Source organism: Archocentrus centrarchus, chromosome 9, assembly GCF_007364275.1.
Source record: "Archocentrus centrarchus isolate MPI-CPG fArcCen1 chromosome 9, fArcCen1, whole genome shotgun sequence".
Classification (NCBI taxonomy): domain Eukaryota; kingdom Metazoa; phylum Chordata; class Actinopteri; order Cichliformes; family Cichlidae; genus Archocentrus; species Archocentrus centrarchus.
In genome coordinates this window covers 22,161,044-22,178,498 of record NC_044354.1, presented here as the reverse complement: position 1 = coordinate 22,178,498, position 17,455 = coordinate 22,161,044, and the positions used below count along the sequence as shown (strand labels likewise).

Here is a 17,455-nt window from a genome sequence, read left to right as displayed (position 1 = left end):
AAAATATTTATTATGGGTAGTGAGCTCTCCAGCTGAATCCTTGCTGCCGCTGCTCAGATTCTTTGAAGTCCCACTGAGTCTCTTCCATCTAAATCTGACTATATAACCATTTAGATAGTCAGGCCCTTGACTGAGGTGCCTCTTAGTGGAGTAAAAGAATAAATCATCGTCTCTCTGTTCTTTATTGTCTTCTTGCCCTCACAGCCTTCAAAAGAAGGGCAGCCGATGATGTATGAAGAACTCCTTTCATTTAATCTGCTTGCAAAGTTATGCAAGAGGATTCACAAAACAGTTTATGGACAATATTGATCTTTTAGTCACACTGTCTTGCTCTCATATGTAAATTATTTATGAGTGCACATAAGTTATGGTAAACTTTGACTGTGGGGAAGTGTGACAATGACATGCTGCTGACAGACCAGATCTCCCCACAGATAATTACTTTATTTGTGCCTGAGTCCTTAGTAAATGGTAAATGGACTAGTTCTTATATAGCGCTTTTCTACTCAGATATGAGCACTCAAAGCGCTTATACAACAATGTCTGTGTAATGTTATAAAATCTAACTGCAATTGTATTTGTAAAAAAAAAAAAAAACCCAAAAAACTACACATTACAAAGGGAGGCATGTTCAGTTTCGGTATGACATAGTGAACGTGTACGCAATTGTAATACTCTGTGCTGCATCTATTCATCTTCGGGCCATCTGTAAACCTGCCTGTCCATGAAAATACATTAACAGACTTATTAGTGTCTGTGCTTGCAAAATTAAATATACAGGAATAATTGAGGACTGGTCCTAAAAGGACAGAGCCATCCTCAGGAGCCTGTTGGCCCTGAATTGCCACTCTTGCCAAGAAAGGGAACTTGTGAATAAAACATGGCTGCCTGCGGAAGCGCTGCATTTTAAGTTTATAGGACGAATCCTCTGCAATTCTCATGAATACCATACCTATAATACATCTAGATCAGTGGGTCAGAAGGGAGGCGAAGATGTCCCTGGTGAATTTCCATAACAGTCAGAACCCAGAATCAAGGTCAGCCACCACGGACACAATCAGCTCTGTGCTCGCCTAGAGATGAGTGTGAAAGCTGCAGGGGCTCAGGGGAGGTAGCCGGTGGGTGCTTTGACTGATGCTGGCTCGGGTATACCTTGTGTGTGCCCCTGCTGTTTGCCCATTGAGTGAGGGCCCAGAGGCCAGAAGGCAGGGAAACAACCCCGCCTGCGCCAGTCTGCTCAATTTCAGCCCGATATCTATCACACACAGCCAATCGATGAAGAGTTCTTCAGCAACAGCCAGCCATGCCTGTAGGGGGATGACCTCTTGATCTCTGTCTGATTTCTTCACCCGTCTCTGATCGAGCTCCATACTGCCAGCTTAGCTTGGCTTAGCCTGGCTTAGCTGCCCTCTGGACACAGACCTCTCTCAACAGGCACAAAGGTCAGCTCTATTGGAGAGTCCATTACTGCTAAAAAAAATACACACATTCCTTTCAAACCTCAGTGGGTAAGGATTTAAAGTCAGAGTGAGTGGAACTGGGGCAGAATGTGAAGTAGGATGTTAACAATCATGGGGAGATGTGAGATATGGACATATGTCACTCTGAAATTGATCTGTCAGTCTGCATCCTGCCTTTCACTTCATCCCTGCATTTCTTCTTTTTGCCTTGCTGAACAAACTTTTTTTTTTTTTCACTGCAACTGGCAGAGTCAGGATAGAGAGGTCTACAGTGAAAGCAATTTAGGTTCAGCACAATCTATTAGAGGAACAAAACTATAAGTGGTTCCACTGGGTGCAAGTCCTGGCCATTTTCTGTAGGTACCAGAAAATAAGCCTGTGCACAAATGCCGTGTTTTATGCATGAATTATGCAATATTTCGCAGGCCATCTTCCAAGATATGCAGTGGCACAGTAAACAAGTAACTTGACCTGACCTCTGGAGAAGCTTTCAAAACCACAGCGGAAAGGTTAGCTGTCTTAATGGTGACCAGTAATTTCCAAATGTCACTATAATGAGCAAGCTTTAAAAGGTATCAGACCCATTCTGCTCACTTATAATCTTTTGTTTAATAAAAAGACTTCAGAGCATAAAGTCTACCCGAGTGACAATGGATTTGCCATGAAACCTCAGTGTGTGTGCTCTTTGCTGTGCAGTGGTGCAGTGAAAAGGTAGCTGTTCACCCACTCACTTCTCACTGTATATGCATCACAGGGTGTCAGTCCTTTCCAAGCGCATTTTACATCCTGTGATGACAAAGGAGCAAAGGCGCACAGAAAATGTTTAGCCACGCAGTCTCAAGTACTCCGATCATACTTTGGTTTAGAAGAGCATTTGTCACAATCAGTTGTCCTAATTAGCATTACATGTGGTATGCCATGTGCATACGGCAGCAGCCTCAATTAGTGCTACCACTTCATCATCAGCCTCAAAGCTGTAGTAGATGCTAATGGATTGTTCGCTTGGGGTGCATCCATCAGCCCTTTCTTGTAAACTGCATGACTCATGAGATTGGGAGGAAAAAATGCGACGTTTCATTAAAATAGCAGGAGTATGCAACAGTGGAACAAAGTGGCTAAGTTTTTCAGAAGACCAAAATCTTTGTTTTTTTTTTTCTTTTGCAAAGTTTACAGTACATGCCCTTGTAACATACAGCTTGCATGATGTTACCAGTGCCCTTGATGCATCTCTGCGTAATTAGCTGGGATGTAAGTGCTTGTGTCTGTCTGTCTAACTATATGTTTGATAAATGGCACTCTAGATTTCACTTGCCTGGTAGAAAAGATATGCATTGCAACAGAGGTAATGGAATCGAAAGGAGTAAAATAAAACATTCATTGGAAGATGCTGATAGATGACTTTATCATGTGAGAGCAGAAGTGGCCAGAGAGGGCCAGGGTGATGATGTATTGGTTAACAATACATTGGAGCAGTATGCGAATGCTAACGGCTTCTTTCATTTCTCCTCATCTCTATGCCTGAGAATGCTCGTGTGAGTGAGCACAGTTTGGTGTCTCGGCTGGAATAGGAAGACTGATGAGTCCAGATATGATGTATGCCCTGTCCTCCCGCTCCCTCTCCATCACCAGGCATCCACAGCATGGGTAATGATGATGAGGGTAGCCTGGACAGGAGCATATTACTTTACGATGGTAAAAGATAATGGACCAGCCTCCTACTGTGCAGGGGAATCTGCTCAGGCATCCAATTACTGCCTTTAAAATCCATCTCAAGATGACACAAAAAAAACCCACAAAGCTTTTTCACACTTTTACTGAAATAGGGGGGATGCCTGCATTAAGGAGGCAGAGGTTGAAAAGGGAGGCAATTAATCTGCACTGTTAATATATAAATTTATGCTCATCTGGAGCAAACAGAAAAAAAAAATGCAGAGAATAAAGGGGTTGCAAAAAAAGAAGAAAGCATCTAAAAAGTAGGGGAAGAGGAGACAAGCTAGGACAGCCAAGTGGTATTACAGTCGACAGAAGGAGTTCACAGGCATCCCCTCGCTCTAAACTGACGGAAACTTTTGAGTGCTCTTTTCATTTCCTTCTTTTGAAATAATTGCTGCATTTGCAGAACTCCTGCTTCACGGTTTGAAATTGGTGACAAAGTGGAGAGCGGTGCTCTAAGCCCTCCCAATGCAGGTGGATCTGTGACAACACACAGGAGGAGCCCTCTTCAAAGAGAGCAGAAAAAGGAGAGCTCATCTTTCAAAACGATGTCGGTGCTTTCCCAGAAGCGTCACCCATAGCGGAGCCATTCACTTGGCTTGGGTAATGAAATAAAAAGAGCTTTTTATAATAATCACTTCAAGCAAGGGCGCAATAATTTAGAACACGCCATAAATGGGCAGGGAATGGGTCGGAGGAGCCATTGAAGTAATAGGCCATAAATGTGATCAAACCAAAAATCAGCTTCCCATTACAATTAGTCATTAGCTTTATTACATTATAACCTTTAGAGACATGGTCAGTTACGGATCTGCATTCAGTTTATGAGATTTCTGCTCAAAAAACAATTAGAGCGGCGTTTACATTGTGAGTGACAAAATTCAGTTTAGCTTATTAGACTAATTAGTGCTAAATACAGATGAAAAAGACTTTCTAGAGAAGCTGTTGTGTCAACAGATGCCTTCAGCATGCTCTGTGAAGTTTGGAAAATTGCCCTCTCTGCTTCTGTCTCTCTACCATCTACCAAAAACACTGCTTCTACTCTTCTCCGCACTTATTTTTTTCATTCTTTCTATGCTACTGTATCTATAACTTGAAGTTTATGTCACATCACTGATCACAAAGCACAGTTACCTTAAAAAATTACACTAAAAACACAACTGAATATCAAATTCAGTGAGGCATCAGTGTTCCTGACAGATGTATGAGCAATGTATAAACATTAACAATTAGATTTGGCACTGACAGATCAGATACTGAATAAGCCTGTCCTGCAGATTGTCGAGATAATTTAAACCATACCTTTGTGACAACTTGGGAAAAGTGACAACTTGATAAAACCATTAATGCATTCACTTAAGTATCCTTTAGTTGATACTGTGTGCTCAGAGAAAGAGAAGTCAGGATGCCAGATCAGATGAGAGTATTCACAGTGCGTGGGATATTTTAGGCCTTAAGTGAACAGTCGGTTCTTGAACTAAAATTGTTGGATGCAAGAAAAATGGGCAAGCCAGCAGAGATCAAAGTGACTTCAACAAGTTACAGATTGTGATGGCTAGGTGATTTGGCCAGAGAATTTGCAAAACAGCAGGTTTTTTGTGATGTTCCTGAGATGCTGTGGTTTACCAAAAGCAGTCAAAGGAACTGGTGGGCTTACTGATGTATTTGTTGAGCTGCCCCATGGGGTCCAATTCTCATCTGTAGCACAATTTGCAATTTGAAAACCTTAATGCTGTCTGTGATTGAAAGGAGACACTGAAGAAGGTGAAGGTCAGATTGGCAGGATCAACAGAACTGTACACAGCCACAGGACAGTCCTAGCATGAGCTTGAAAGAAGGCTGGGCTTGACTGACCCAAATCCAGACTTGGTAATGTGTGATGTCAACCAAATACAGGAGTGGAGCAAAGAGGTGTCATCCAATCCAGGAAGAGACTCAGGAAATGATAAGAATTCAACCAAACCAAGAGAAACTGGTGGAACCAGGAAGAAGATCAGCAACAGAAATGGAAATGACTGACTCAGGCCCTTACTGGGCATTGACTGATCTAGATATGCCACCCATAAAGGTGACCAAAAAAAAACTGACTCTGTGTTAGTGAGTGGTCAACTGACTAGATCTCATAGAAATGAGACCAGGAAACTGAAGGACAGAGTTCTGACATTGTCAAGATCCACCCTTTCATGGGGAAACCAATTTGAAGGCAAGCTGAGTCTAACGGAAAAGGAAATCTCAGGGGCAAAAAGGAAGGTGCAGCTGAGGCTCAGGAGGTAGAGCGGGCCGTCTACCAGTCAGTGGACTGATCCTCCAGTCCACATGTCAAATTGTCCTTGGGCAAGATACTGAACCACAAACCGCCCCAGATGCATCCATCAGCGTGTGAGACATTATGTGTGGGAGTGTTAGAAAACAAAACAAAGAAACACTTCAAGGCACAGAATGAAAGTGCTTTATGAATGTGTGTGTGAATGGATGAATGTGGCTTGTAGTATGTGTAGCTTATGAGTAGCTGGCTAGAGATGAAGCAGACTCAACCTAACACATGGCGTGTTGGTTGGCTGGATTAGAGAGCAAGCTACCAGGCAACCGGCTAGCAGCCAAAGACTCGGGATCAGGCAGAGGGCTAGTGGGTAGCTGCCTGGAAAGGAGCGGCAAGTGTCGGAATTAGGCCTAATCCATGGAGGCCCCCAAGCCACAGCACCCAAAGTACCCACTGCCAATGTCCCAATGCTGAATATCACAGGACCCACTCAGATGTTTCTTGTCCACATTCACATTTTTTGTGGAAATGATAACTTCAGTTCTATGTGCAGAAACTTGTTTTGTTTTGAAATTAGACTTTGTTTTCTCTTGCGGAGGAACGGTGGCGACACATTTGCAGGTGTGTGCGTGTGTAAAGGGGGCTTGACGGCATTGCTCTTACATTACCTTACTTCCTCTTTTCTATCAGCGAGGAGTGTAGCAGGGAGGAGGGTGAGGAACTTATCTGTGGGCTTTTTCATGCCACAGTGATCCCAAGTAATCTAATTCAGCCTTCCTCTTTCTCGCTTGTGTGCTTTTCTCATACTGGTGCATGCAGATTGCAAAAGCCTTACGTGCTTGTGTGTATGTGTGGGTGTGCAGGTAGAGAAAGAGGGGACAGAGAAAGACAGTTAATGAGAGTTAATGAGTTCTGAATGTATCTCCATCTATTTGTGTTATGTGTTAAGTACTGCACCGCTGGGGGTGGCCGGAGTTGCTGTGCACTTTTGGCTGTTGTACATGTATGTGTGGGTGATGGCCATGGAGGAAAATGAAATAGAAAAGCAAAGAGAATTTGTGCGTTCTTGTGCTGAACCCAAACAAAATTGAAAAGAAAAAAAAAAGTCACAAAAAGAAATTTTTTAAATGAATTTCTGATGATGAAAATGTTAGAAATGTCAGTATCAAAGGTATAGGCTGATCAGTGAACCCAATCCTTTTTTATATACTGTATCCACACACTCAGACATGATAGCAGCTGCTTCCCTGACTCACTGATAAGCCCTTTGAGCAGAATAGCAAATCAAGGTAAGGAAAAGGAAAAATCAAGTCTTTCTGAACATATAGGGTGTGTATACACACACACACATAAATACATATACTGTATATATACAGTACAGACACACACACACGGAATAGATTATCTATTTTAGGGAACACATTACATCTCAGTCAAGTCCAGCAAATAATCGCAATATTTGGTTAACTGACATGGATTTTGTTGTTGTGATAAAAAGTTGTGTGATTTATAGTGAGCAATAAAAACTTCCTCCATGTACAATGAGCAGACAGAAAATGGAGGGACTTGTGTGCAGGCTTGTGCACTCATTCACATACTTCATTTTACAAAAATAATAAAGGAAAAACTGACAAGAATATGACTTTGCACAACACTTAAATAGAATCGAATAATTCAAATAAAGATTTAATTTAAAGTGCATTCATTGAGCAAGCAAATGCAAATTATTTGGTTGAGTCTCTTTCCACAAGCAGAGCCTTTGCAAAGTAATCATGCAAATCATCTTTGCAGTTTGTGTCACTAGAAGTTAGTCATATATTGCTAGAGTGAGGAAGGTGCACTGTTGATACATCAGTGACATGAAAAGGGTGCGAGAGAAGTAACTTGAATGATACTGGAGCATTAAAAACAGCTTCAATTATCCCAAGAACGGATCTGTGGGTGAGGATGCCTTGTGTTCCTCTGAATCCAGGAACAGCCACCCACAGGCATCTATCATCTACACAGCTACAGGCAATACTTACAGAATAACAATGACACAACAGTCAGGGCTGTATCATGCAGATCAGAAGCACCGAATCAGAAACAAATACAATCTTTGCTTTAGCAATCAGTACCGATGTGACAGTATGTCTTTCCCTTTTGTCAACACAACTGATTTCACTCATTTATTCACTCGCACACTCTTGATCTAAATCAGAAACAGTGTTCTCTGGGTCCCTGAGCAAAGTTACAAGGATGCATGAAGTGCTCCTTGCATGAACTTCGATGAGGGATAATCTACACAACTGACTACCTGCGCCTCGCTGAGGGAGACACACGGCTCCAGGCTAACCCTCAGGCCAGCGCCAGCCTCGAGACTCCATCTGAGGCCAGCTGGGAGCTACAGATGCTCTCTTCTTGCCCTGTTCCTAAACACAGAGCTACAATATTGACACTGTTTTCTCTGTCTACACAACAGTGACAGAAGAAGTATACAGTATAAAGTAGCCATACTACAATGTGAACGGTCTCTGTTAAAAAACAATATCAAGTAAATGCATCTGTATTATTACTAAAATATATTAAAAGTGGTTATTATGTAGAATAGCTCTTCTCTCAGCATCATTATATACAGGACATGTAATATATGACTGGATTATTAATACTCTTTCATTCGTCACCTTTTGGATGTTTGTAAATGTGTGGCTACATTTTATAATCTTATGCACAGATTTTAAACTGTGCAGTTCTCAGGTTTATATACAGGACCAGCATGCAATTGGAATTATGCTTTTATTATTAATCTATTCTTAAAGAACAAGACAGATACAGGGAGATTACTAATTTCTAACCTGTTTCTCTTAAATTTCCCGTAAAAGAAATAAGGAGCAAAAGAATAAATCAATCTAAGATTAATTATCCTGTCCAGTTTGAGAAAAAAAAAGGAGGGAGGTTAAAAAAAAAAGGGGGGGGGGGGGGGGGGGTAAAGCCTTGATTCGGATCAATGAAACAAATTTCTTATATTTTAAAGGCCCATTTACAACCCAATCAAGTTCTCCTTTGGATCTTACTGTTATCTCAAAAGTTGATTATCACAGTCAAATAAAGAGTGAGAGTGCAGTGAGAGAAAATGAGTATTTTTTAGGATCTTAAATAGGGATCACGCTGAGATAAGAGGAAGGCCATTTCTCAAAAGCTGAATTTAAGCAAAATCTAATATTGATGTTAAAATTAAGTTCTGTCATGTCTGAGAGCAATAGACTGGACAGAGAAAAGGCTTTGAATAATTTTGCATGTTCTTTGCTCTGGGATGGCATCATTGATACAAACACACTATTACCAAAGATACTTCAGGTTCAGCAAAATTTGTGTCACTACATATAATACAAATGTATTCTGCTTGCTGCACCAAAAATTTATTAATCCTTTGAATCAAATCCAAAGAAAAATATGCACAAAACGTCTGACCTGAATATACATATATCCTGGCTGTCCCTGGTTATGATTAATAGAGCAAAAAAACCTCTGCCATTTTCAGAACAATCCATTTCTGTATTGTCGTACAAGCACATGTGGAAATGCTGATTCTTGGTGTGAATTTACAGTACGGTGTTCCATGTTATCAGCATGCACTACACACATTTGGGGTAATGAGTCCAAGCATTTATATACTTGGGCATTGCACTGAGCTGGAAGTGGCATCACTCACCATGGCCAGGGGCACAATGCCCGCCACATCCTCCTGAGCCAGGCGGATCTCTGTCTCCACCTCTTGAGTGGCGGCACGGCTGGCGGGATATTCCACCTGCCAGGCCATCCAGCGGCTGCCCATCGGCTCTGGGAAGCTTTCCATTTTCAGATCCACCTGGAGTACCCTCTGAACCCCCATCTCGGACCTATCGGCGTGCAGAAAAAAAGACATTTTGAGTGAATGGTTAAGCAGGTGGCCGGAGCGAGAGCTTGAAAAAGAGTGTGTGTGTGGATGCCACCGCTCATGTGTGTTCGTGAGTTCATTCAACCCGGTTTCTGGTCTAATGATGACAAACGGTAAAGGCTGATGAATGTGTCTGAGGGTGATATCTATGACATTTTACCAGCTGAGGTTCTCTAAAATGCCAAGTCCCTTTGCGTTTGACTCTGTTCAACCCTTTGCTTTGTGGAATATCATCCCACCTGCTCTACATTCCTCTCACACTTTCCAGTAGGTGATGTGCAATGCAAACAGAACCTGTGATATAATCTCTCAGATGCTCCAAAGAGCAATTCAAAGGAATATTTCACCAAGAGTAACCCCCACTAAGTTGTTGATAGCTGGGTTCGTCACCGGTGCCCTTGTTTGCCTTGGAGAAGTGTAAATATACAACATGCTTCAGCTCGATCTACAGTAGGCCTGAATTAAGTCAGACAAATGGAGAGCGTTGATAATAAAATTTCCCACGCCGCCATAAGTCTCTGGTGCTCACGGTTTAAATATAGCCCAGAGGCAGGAAAGGTCAGCATTACACGGGAGCCGGAGGAGATGGGAAATGGCACAAAATCTGTTAGCCACATCTCGCGTGTCAAATGGCAAGACTCGGGGCCAATAAATTTCACGCACGGTCTCTGTGGCACACCGGCACAAAGCAGCATCATGTAATTTGAGCATGGTGTGGGGGAGAGACAGAGAAAAGCAAGGGGTGAATAAATTCACATGGTTCTTTGTTTGGAGAGAGGGGCCCGTGTGCATCCAACATGTGGGAAATAGTGTGAGGTGTGAAGCAGAAAAAAAAAATAGAGCCTTATTTCAAGCAAATAATACAATGCCATAAAGAGAGATGATGACTATAACTCTTGGAAAGACAGCATGCACAAATGTATAACACCCTAAATTATGAATAGGAGACTAAAAACAGTAGCAAAATAAATAATAGAAATATTCAGAGAGGACACATCTTTCACATTGTTCTCGTATTCTTCAGTCTGACACTGAAAGAATGAAAGATTTGTCACGCAGCAGAGCACAACAACCCAATTTTCACATCCAACAGAGGTGTGTATAAATAATTAAGATGACAACCAAATAACTTGTGTCACATTTCATATTATTGTTCTAATCAGAGTAGCGACTTGCTGAAAACATAGTACGACAGCATGGACTTACATAACTGCTCCACATTGCTGTTGAAAAAGACACATACTAATATCTGTTTAAAGACAAGCAAAGCCACAAATTTCAGCAAGCACAGAAAGTCAACAGATGATGCACTAAACGTCCTGAAATAAAGTGCTTCAGTGTCACACAAAACCCTTGTCAGTCATCTGTCCAAATGGCCTACTTTTCTTAGAACTGGCAGATTTTTTTTTTTTTTTTACTGCGCACAGGTTGTTCTGGAAAAATATCACACACTTTAGGCAGGCAAAAAAGAAAGACGGGCAAAAGAATGAAAGAGACTGCACAGCAGAAAGGTTTGATTATACTTTACATGCACTCCCAGGTATGGGAAAAGAGCGCACACCTTCACAAAGTCAAAGGGCCTCCAGAAAAGACAGACACAGTGGATTATTAGTTTTTTTTTTTCTTGCTAGCCTTGAAACATGTCAATTATTTCCCTCCTTGCATGATCCACTTGGCAGAGTTTAATAGCTGCTGTAAATGCTAGGACTTTTATAAGGTTTTCATATTTCTCATATTTATGTGGTTCTCATATAACAGTGTCAACAAACTATTGAGGTTATAAGATTGTACTAAGCACAAACAGATCTCTCACTTTAGGATGCAGACATGCTGCTAATTTAGTAGTTTTATAAGACGAATATGGACCTTCAAAAGAAGAGCATATGATGGCAATATAATAACATGGAAGATGAACACAAACATCAAAATCTACACTATTAATCACAACTCTGGCCTTTATTTGACTGCACCTTTGGAGAGGACTGATGGAAATGTGGAAAGGTTCGATGCAAAGATTTCAAATACAATATTGTGCAAAAGGCTTGAGCCACAAGCCTACCTACACTTTATTGCCAAAAGTATTCGCACAGCCATCCAAATCAATTTAGGTGTTTCAATCACTTCCATGGCCACAGTTGTATAAAACCAAGCACCTAGGCATGCAGACTGCTTCTACAAAAATTTGTGAAAGAATGGGTCGCTCTCAGGAGCGCAGTGAATTCCAGCGTGATAGGATTCCACCTGTGCAACAAGTCCAGTCATGAAATTTCCTCTCTACTAAATGTTCCACAGTCAGCTGTTAGTGGTATTATAACTAAGTGGAAGTGATTGGGAATGACAGCAACTCAGCCACAAAGCAATAGGCCACAGAATAAAATTACAGAGTGGGGCCAGCAGATGCTGTGAGGTGCATAGTGCATAGAGGTTGCCAACTTTCTGCAGAGTCAATCACTACAGACCTCCAAACTTCATGTGGCCTTCAGATTAGCTCAAGAACAGCACACAGAGAACTTCGTGGAATGGGTTTCCATGGCCAAGCACCTGCATCCAAGCCTACATCACCCTGTAAAGCGTTGGATGCAGTGATGTAAAGCACGCTGCCACTGGACTCTAGAGGAGTGGAGACTATTTCTCTGGAGTGACCAATTGCAAGTCTGGGTTTGGTGGTTGTCAGGAGAATGGTTCTTATCTGACTGCATTGTGCCAAGTGTAAAGTTTGTAAGGAGGATTATGGTGTGGGGATGTTGTTTAGGAGTTCGGCTCAGCCTCTTAGTTCCAGTGAAAGGAACTATTAATGCTTCACCATACTGAAACATTTTGGACAATTTCATGCTCCAAACTTTGTGGGAACAGTTTGGGGATGACCCCTTCCTGTTCCAATATGACTGCACACCAGTGCACAAAGCAGAGACCATAAAGACATGGATGAACAAGTTTGGTGTGGAAGAACTTGACTGCACAAAGTCCTGACCTCAACCTGATAGAACACCTCTGGGATAAATTCGAGCAGAGACTGTGAGCCAGGCCTTCTCAACCAACATCAGTGTTGGATGAGCAGAATGGTAGAATGGAAGAATGGTCACAAATTCCCACAAACACACTCCTAAACCTTGTGGAAAGTCTTCCTAGAAGAGCTGAAGCTGTTATAGCTTCAAAGGGTGGGCCAACATCATATCCTGAATGGCATGTCACTCAAATTTATATGTGTGTGAAGGCAAATGAGCAAATACTTTAGGCAATATAATGCATGTTTTACTAGGAAAATGGGAAATATAAAGAAAAGAGAATTGTTGGAACAACTTAATTATGTCAACTGGCAACAAATAATTTAATTAAGTTTTTTTAAAATTAACTTAAATTAACAAGTCAGATGAACCCACTAGATTTAAGTTAAACAAAACACACAATAAGTGAAACTTTCACTTAAATAAAAATAGCTAGTTACTGTAAGTTAAAGGAACAGGTTGTACTTTCAAGTTGATAGAAACCCCAAAAACATACTGCATATACTCAGCATAAAGCTGAGTGAGAATCATTTAAAACATTGCATTACCTCAACTATAACTCAAATATCCTTTTTACAGTGTAGGTGCACTGATTTATTGAAATGTGCAAATACACATGGAAATACAGTATATAAGGCAAAAACAATTCTAACAAGCTTGAAAGTCAATATTTGATGCGACCACCTTTATTCTTCAACACAGCCTGAACTCTCTGAGGCAGCTTCCTTGTCATTTCTTTCAGTAGTTTTCAGGAATAGTTCTCCAGGCTTCTTGAAGGACATTCAAAGCTCTTCTTTGGATGTAGACTCCCTTTTGTTCTGTTCTCTGTCAGGATGATCCCACACTGCTTCAATAATAGCTGAGGTCCGGGCTCTGGGGAGGCCAGTACATGACTGATAGCGTTCCACTGTGTGCTTTTTTTTCTCTTCTATCCAGGCACCCTTTAACTGTGTGTTTTAGGATTATTGTCATACCAATCAGATACTTTCCAGATGGTATTGCATGGTGGATAAAAATCTGATGGTACTTTTCTGCTTTCATAATTCCATCAGTTTTGAAAAGATCCCCAACACCACTGGCTGAAATGCAGGTGAAGGCTGTAGACACTCACCTCTCTCCTGACCTCTTCTTTACATAATGACAATGATTTGAACCAAAAATTTCAAATTTGGATTCATCACTCTATAAGCATTTCTCCTGACTTTCAGCCGGGTTCTTGTGTAAGCTGGCATACCTCAGCCTTTTCTCCCTGTTTCCTGTCCTTAAGAATGGCTTCTTGAGAGCCACCCTTCCACTGGGACCATTCCTGATGCCACTTCGGGTAAGAGGACACGGAACAACTGAAGGGTTCTCTCAGGTCCTGTGTCAGGTCTTGACTTTACAGGACATAACTTTCATCTGCTGTAGATAGTTTTTTTTTAGTGCTGATTTTAAAACAACACTTTCCTTTTAAAGTTAAATGAAATTGTGAAAGTCCCATTTGAAGCCATGATTTTGACATTCTGGCCATTGCCATGTTGACTTTCTTAAAGCCAGAAAGGACCATATATGAGAGCATGGAGGGCAAAGCTATCAGTTAACGCCAAGCTGAATCCATAGACTGTATGGGTACTGATTTTTGCTAATCAATGCTAAGTAACATACTAGGATTTAATTAAAAATGTTTTTAGATATGGTTTTAGTACAAATAATTACCCAAGCCATATTATTGGTCTAATAATTGGAATAAAATGGTTGAGAGGTCCAGTTCAGTGGGTCAGATTAAGGAAGCTGTGTCATGGCGTGTGTGTGTGGCAGGCAGAATTGGACCCCAGGATGCAGACTCAAACAAACAGGATTTATTGGAAAAATACAAAACAAACCTATACTGGGAAGGAACTAAACAAAAACCTGAGGAGGAGCAGGGAGACACACAGCGAGGGAACACTGAAGACGACGCGACAAGAAACAGATGAACACTGAGGGCTTAAATACACAGCAGGTAATCAGGGCAAGAGGAAACAGCAGGGAGCAACAGGTGAAGCAAATGAAACTAATAACAGGGGTTAGCAAAACTAGACACAAAGCACAGGGAACACAAGACTGTCAAAATAATACAGGAAGTGACTAACCAAGGTGCACGCAGACAACATATGGGGGGACTGGCACATAGACACGGGGCAGAGACGCAGACTAGTCACAACACTAGGAATAAACTCAACATGAAAACACAGGAGGTCAGGGTTCAGACATCATGACAAAACAGACAAGACCATGGAGCAGGGGAAACAGGGACGAAGGGAACACACGTATCAGAACAACTGAAAAATAACAAAACTCATGGGAAAACAGAACTAAACACAAAATGCTGGGCAGACGGCCCAGGACCATGACAGCACCCCCCCCTCAAAGGCCGGCACCCGACGGCCAAAACAGGAAACAAAACTAGACCAGGGAGGGAGGCGGGGGACCAGGACGGAGGGACCGGAACAAAAACAAAACCAGGCAGGGAGCAACAAAGGCAGGGAGCAAAACATCAAAAATCACAAGGTCAGAACAAAAACAGCAGGGGCACAAGGCCGGGACAAAGTCCAAAAACAGGAACAAAACACAGGGATGAGAAAAAAAAACTGGATGAAACAAAAAGCGACGGCACAAGGCCGGAGAGCTCCAAAGTCCAAAACAGGGGGTCAAAACAAGGAACAGTTCAGGAGCTAAGACAAAAACAGAAACAAAAAGAGCAACGGCCAGGGGGAACAAACAGTCCATAGTTCAGGGGGCCGTCCAGGCCAAGGGGCCAAAAGGCAGAGTCCAAACCTCTCAGGCGGGCGACCGCGGCTCCAGCGGCGGCGACGAGGGATCGTGGCAGGGGGCCGACCGCGGCACCAGCGGCGGCGGCGAGGAATCGTGGCTGGGGGCCGACCGCGGCACCAGCGGCGGCGGCGAGGAATCGTGGCTGGGGGCCGACCGCGGCACCAGCGGCGGCGGCGAGGAATCGTGGCTGGGGGCCGACCGCGGCACCAGCGGCGGCGGCGAGGAATCGTGGCTGGGGGCCGACCGCGGCACCAGCGGCGGCGGCGAGGAATCGTGGCTGGGGGCCGACCGCGGCACCAGCGGCGGCGGCGAGGAATCGTGGCTGGGGGCCGACCGCGGCACCAGCGGCGGCGGCGAGGAATCGTGGCTGGGGGCCGACCGCGGCACCAGCGGCGGCGGCGAGGAATCGTGGCTGGGGGCCGACCGCGGCACCAGCGGCGGCGGCGAGGAATCGTGGCTGGGGGCCGACCGCGGCACCAGCGGCGGCGGCGAGGAATCGTGGCGGGGGGCCGACGGCGGCTCCAGCGGCGGCGGCGAGGAGACGAGACTGGGGGCCGACCGCGGCTCCAGCGGCGGCGGCGAGGAGACGAGACTGGGGGCCGACCGCGGCTCCAGCGGCGGCGGCGAGGAGACGAGACTGGGGGCCGACCGCGGCTCCAGCGGCGGCGGCGAGGAGACGAGACTGGGGGCCGACCGCGGCTCCAGCGGCGGCGGCGAGGAGACGAGACTGGGGGCCGACCGCGGCTCCAGCGGCGGCGGCGAGGAGACGAGACTGGGGGCCGACCGCGGCTCCAGCGGCGGCGGCGTCGAGACGAGGCAGGAGGCTCGAACCGAGCCCGACGCTCCAACTGAGCGTAACCCTTGGGCTTCAAACACGGCTCCGACTGAGCCGGACCCTTGGGCTGAACGGGGCCTACAAGGTGAGGCTCCGAATGTGCAGGCTGGGTCTGCGGTGTAGGGCACACAGCTACTTCACTGAGCAGCTGGGGCTGCTTGGGGGATGGACCGGGTGCATGTGATGGTGGGTGCGTGGAAGCTGACACTATGGAGGGCGAGGGAGCTGACGCTATGGAGGGCGAGGGAGCTGACGCTATGGAGGGCGAGGGAGCTGACGCTATGGAGGGCGAGGGAGCTGACGCTATGGAGGGCGAGGGAGCTGACGCTATGGACTCTGACTGCAGGGAGACGGAGGGAACTAGGGGGAACGAGGGACCAGGAATGGAAGCACAGGAGGGAATTAAGGAGACTAAGGGGACCTGAGAGACTAAGGGAGCTGGGGGAACTAAGGCTGACACTGGGGGAGCTGACACGGAGGGCGCTAAGAGCGTGGAAGCTGAGGACGGGGAAGCTGACACTGGGGAAGCTGACTGCGGAAGAGGTAAGGGGACTGAAGCTAACTGCGGGGAAACCGGAGTCGGGGGAGCAGGAGCAGAGGAGACTGGGACTGAGGCTGCAGGGGGAACCACAACTAAAGGAGCTGAGGGACCAGAGGAGGGAACAAAGGGAACCTGAGGGACCGGGGAGACTAAGGGGACCAAAACTGAAGGGACTGAAGCTAAGGGAACTAGCACTAGGGGCCGCGTGGAAGCAGGCCGGGAGACGACTGGCTGCGTGGAAGCAGGCCGGGAGACGACTGGCTGCGTGGAAGCAGGCCGGGAGACGACTGGCTGCGTGGAAGCAGGCCGGGAGACGACTGGCTGCGTGGAAGCAGGCCGGGAGACGACTGGCTGCGTGGAAGCAGGCCGGGAGACGACTGGCTGCGTGGAAGCAGGCCGGGAGACGACTGGCTGCGTGGAAGCAGGCCGGGAGACGACTGGCTGCGTGGAAGCAGGCCGGGAGACGACTGGCTGCGTGGAAGCAGGCCGGGAGACGACTGGCTGCGTGGAAGCAGGCCGGGAGACGACTGGCTGCGTGGAAGCAGGCCGGGAGACGACTGGCTGCGTGGAAGCAGGCCGGGAGACGACTGGCTGCGTGGAAGCAGGCCGGGAGACGACTGGCTGCGTGGAAGCAGGCCGGGAGACGACTGGCTGCGTGGAAGCAGGCCGGGAGACGACTGGCTGCGTGGAAGCAGGCCGGGCGCTAGGGAGAGCCGGCTGCGTGGAAGCAGGCTGGGCGCTAGGGAGAGCTGAAGGGACTACGGGGACCTGAGGGACTGAGGGACCAGAAGTGGAAGTAGAGTAAGGGACTGCGGGGACCTGAGGGACTGCGGGGACCTGAGGGACTGCGGGGACCTGAGGGACTGCGGGGACCAGAAGTGGAAGTAGAGTAAGGGACTACGGGGACCTGAGGGACTACGGGACCTGAGGGA

The 17,455-nt window shown here is 45.5% G+C and overlaps 1 protein-coding gene across 1 annotated transcript in view; it reads right to left on the bottom strand.

Annotated features, from left to right (window-relative positions):
* The window catches only part of si:dkeyp-14d3.1 (transmembrane protein 132C), a 145,016-nt gene that overhangs the window by 28,333 nt on the left and 99,228 nt on the right, over positions 1-17,455 (bottom strand). Inside the window, exon 4 of the mRNA XM_030737571.1 lies at positions 9,125-9,311. Within this exon, the coding sequence (XP_030593431.1) occupies positions 9,125-9,311 (187 nt within the window). The remainder of the gene's footprint in view (positions 1-9,124; positions 9,312-17,455) is intronic.